Genomic DNA, 4,337 nt, shown 5'->3' on the forward strand with positions numbered 1-4,337 from the left:
CTTTCAAGAATGGAGTTTAGTCACGGGTCCAACATGGGGAATGATGAGAGTTCTAGCTCATTCTCCACAGGAAAGAGTGCACAAGAGAGGGGTTTGTCACATGTACCTGAGAGTTATGTGATTCCAACCTCTCATGATCCAAATTTGCATCCTGAGACAGCCAAAGTGCCTGTTGTTGACTTGTCTGGGTTCAGACACGTCTCAGCACAACGGTCCCTTATCATACAAGACATTAAAAATGCTTGCCACCGTATGGGTTTCTTTCAGGTATATATTATGCTTTCGAATAACCTAGTGCACGCACCAGCTTCTTCTGCACATAAAATTAACGAAAAAAAGAGACCGATTAATGATTAAGAATGCAAAAAAAAAAAAAAAAAAAACCAATATTCTAATATTAGAATTTTCTCGTTTTTATTTAAGATGTAAATAAAGGCAAGGAAAAGAGCAGCGCTGGTGGCTTCATTAATACTGCATTCTGTCCTTTTCTCAAAATCCAATTTTGTGTTGTTTTTCATTAATAATTTTTTAACAAATTAAATATAATATATAGTTTGATTTTTATCATATGCTATAATGATATTTGAGAGTTCTTCCTTATCTGGACGTGTACCAGATAATCAATCATGGAATCAGCCAATCGTTGATGGATGGAGCTCTATCTTCAGCATTCGGTTTCTTCAACTTGTCAACCCCAGAGAAGATGAAGTTAATGTCCAACGATATACACAAGCCTGTTAGGTATGGAACAAGCATTAAGGATGAGATCGACAATATCCAGTTTTGGAGGGTCTTTCTTAAACATTATGCACATCCCTTGGAGGATTGGATTCATTCTTGGCCAGCTAATCCACCTTATTACAGGTATTTTCTCATGCTAGCTACCACCGTATGAGCATGTTATTGCCTTGGAATTTGAAATTTTGAATGACAAAAATTATTTTGTTCTTTAATCACTCAATGTAAGTCCCAACTAAATATCATCATAGTTTACATTATACATTATAATGCCGCCTTTTGTATATTTGCAATTAACATGACATAAGCATAAAGCTTAGGACTTAATTCTAATTATAATACTAAGTATCACTTTTTTTCTCAATTGAAATTTTCCAATTGAGAAAAAAATCTATTTTAATTTTCTAAATATAATTAAATAAAATATAAAATAGGAAAAAAAAAATGTTACGTCGCGTTCTGTCTTTTTCTCTTAATTTTTTAATAATAACTTATTATTTAGATATAACTTTTTAAAATCTCACATTTCGATATTATTATATTTTAATTAAAATTTTTTATTTTATAATTTAATAGTTACACACCAACATAAAAGAAGATATTTAAACTATGAATATCTTCATTAAAAAGGTTTAAAAATATTAATTGAGCTTAAAAACCCTTAACTACTTTAATTAACTTTTAACTTTTTAATACTCAGTAAAAAAATTGTTTTTTAAAATGCCATTTTTTTCAAATATAATTATACATTAATCAACTTTCAACAATAACCTACATCTAAAAGCACTCTTTTTCTTTATTTATTTTTGGGTTGAGGATAAACGGCAGAATCATCTTTTTTGATGAACAACGGCAGAATCACTAAACGCACACTTGAAAGGCTTTTTATTGAATGTCCGTACATTTTAGGGCAACAGGACAGTGGGGCACGTACACCAAGGCAATATATCCACAGCTTCTTATATATTTAATGTCAAACACAAATGGTTCCAAGGGTCACAAGTCTATACCATATAGTCGTGATAAATCATATGTAATACACGTAACACTGGTAGTGGACAAGTAAAATTAGATAATCTCCATATATATATATATATATATATATAATGTGTTTGATTTTTGTCCCCTATATACATTGTTCATAATTTTTTTTTTAACGTAAGTATATATTTGGATTGCTTGTGGTTTCATAATTTTTGGCTGAAAAATGCGTATCATGTTTCAGGGAAAAGATGGGAAACTATTGTTCGGAGGTGAGGAAATTAGGCATAGAACTAATGGGAGCAATCACAGAGAGCCTGGGCTTAGGTTCAGCATATTCAAGTGACAAAATGAATGAGGGAATGCAAGTCATGGCAGTCAATTGCTACCCACCGTGCCCAAATCCAAATGTTGCAGTACTAGGGTTGCCTCCACATTCGGACTACAGCTGCTTAACCATTGTTCTTCAGAGCTCACCAGGCCTTGAAATCATGGATATGGAGGAAGGAAAATGGGGTATAGTCCCGAAGCTTCATGGGGCTTTACAGGTTCATGTGGGTGACCATCTTGAGGTACTAAGCAATGGCTTGTACAAGGGTGTAGTACATAGGGCTGTACTCAATTGTGATGGGACTAGAATCTCCATTGCTAGCCTAATGAGTTTGGGCTTCGATGAGAAGATGGGTGCAGGCAAAGAGCTTGTGGATGAACAACATCCAAAGAGGTATAAAGAAAGTAGTTTCGGAGATTTTCTCAATTTTCTCTCCGCCAATGACATTGGAGAGGGAAAAGCTTTCATTGACACTCTGAAGATTATAAAATAGCACTCACAAGCTATGGGACTCGAAAAATTACTAGGTAAATCTGAGTACAAATGCAATGCTCCTTCCTCTCATATTTATGTAGGATCATATCATGAAAATAAAAATTGTGAGATCCATCATAAATGTTAAAAAATAAAACAATATATTGCTGTACTCGGAGAATAATTAATAATTTCTTCTCTGAAGATGTGGAGTCATACCCTTTCAAAGAAGGAAATAGACTAGCAAACACAATGGTTAATTTAGGATAAGATGACGGTATACAGTATGGCCTGTTAGTTGTCCTAGAGTACTCCTAGTGGCTTGGTTATGGGTATAACTCTATAAGTCAGCCTTGTTGGCATAGTTTCTTGCTTTACTACCGACTTCAAAGTTTTTCAGTGTAGTCGGAGCTAAGGCTTACGCGGCCCTCCATGTTACTGTCAGCAAGGCATCTATGGTTCTCTTTTTTATAAACTTCTATGGTTTTTTCTTGGTAGGCCTTTTTTATCCTTTTTTTTTTTTCCTTAATGAAATATGTTTGTCGTATAATTAAAAATGGCTAATTATCATTTTGACCCCTTACACTTGTCCGATTTGTCAAAATGTCCCTAACGTTAGAAACATGTGATTTAGGATCCGTTTAGATACAATTTATTTTTGCTGAAACTGAAAACTGAAAATTGAAAATAGTATAGCAAAATAATTTTTATAAATATGAATAGTGTTGTGGGACCCGTGAACAGTGCGTGAATAGTGCATTTGTCTCTTGCACAGTAAATTCATGTGATGTTACTGTTCACGCGCTAAAAAAAAAAAAAAATGCTGAAAACGTGAACATGGATCCGCAAACGCAGATCCAAACGCTCACTTAGTCCACATTTTTTGATATTGTATCATATAATCCCAACAATAGTGTACTTTAAGTGAACAAATAAAAGAATAAAAGGGAATAAATTTTTTTATGTGAAGAATTTTTTTTGTATTTTTTTGTGTTTGGTAGCACATAAAAAATAGGTTAAAAGAAAACTATATTTAGTTAGTGAAAAATCCTATTAAATATATAACTTATTTTTAAGAGGTTGTTTTCTCACTAGAAAATATTTTTTATTTTATTTTCAAGGTTGCTAACAAACATGGAAAGATGAAATAGTCTTCCAGAAAATGATTTTTGAGAAATGATACATTTTCTAGAAAATTTTATTGTTGTAACTATTTATATCTAAGTATTATTAGACCAATGGATACACATAAAACTTTCACAAAAAATTTCAAGTTGTCAAATTGATATTGATTCTCATATGCCACTCATATCATTTTACTGTCTACTATTTACAACTCGTCATTTTAACCATTTAAATATATATATATATATATATATATATATATGTGTGTGTGTGTGTGTGACTTTAGAATTATTTGATTAAATTATTAATAACATTACACAATCCATTCATTTAACAATAAATGTAACTGTAAAAATAATTCATTAAAAAAAATGTAGCTGTCTAACAACAAAACAACAAATAAATAGCTGCCCTAAAAACTTTAGGAGGATTTTGATGCCTAGTCAGCTGGTCTATTTTACCACAAATATAAGGACAGTCCAACAACCCAAAATCCAAGCTGCTTTTCTTGAATTAGCGCACACAAGCATAAACACATAAACATGTACATTTTTTCTATTCTTAAAAAAAAAAAAAATGTAAATTATACTCTCTAAGTTTGAGGGAAATTCTTTTCAATACTTTAACTTTACTTTCATTTAATTAAGTTCTTTAAAGTTAAAACTTATTCAATTTAAGCATTTTGTTC

At 31.8% G+C, this 4,337-nt stretch overlaps 1 protein-coding gene across 1 annotated transcript; it reads left to right on the forward strand.

Annotated features, from left to right (window-relative positions):
• LOC126699931 (2-oxoglutarate-dependent dioxygenase 21, chloroplastic) lies at positions 1 to 2,642 on the forward strand. Its single transcript, XM_050397901.1, has 3 exons — positions 1 to 267; positions 617 to 864; positions 1,964 to 2,642. Exons 1-3 carry the CDS (start codon positions 10 to 12, stop codon positions 2,541 to 2,543), a joined length of 1,086 nt encoding a protein of 361 aa, XP_050253858.1. The 5' UTR covers positions 1 to 9; the 3' UTR covers positions 2,544 to 2,642.
• Positions 2,643 to 4,337: the final 1,695 nt, after the last annotated feature.

This window comes from Quercus robur, chromosome 9 (genome assembly GCF_932294415.1).
Source record: "Quercus robur chromosome 9, dhQueRobu3.1, whole genome shotgun sequence".
Lineage (NCBI taxonomy): Eukaryota > Viridiplantae > Streptophyta > Magnoliopsida > Fagales > Fagaceae > Quercus > Quercus robur.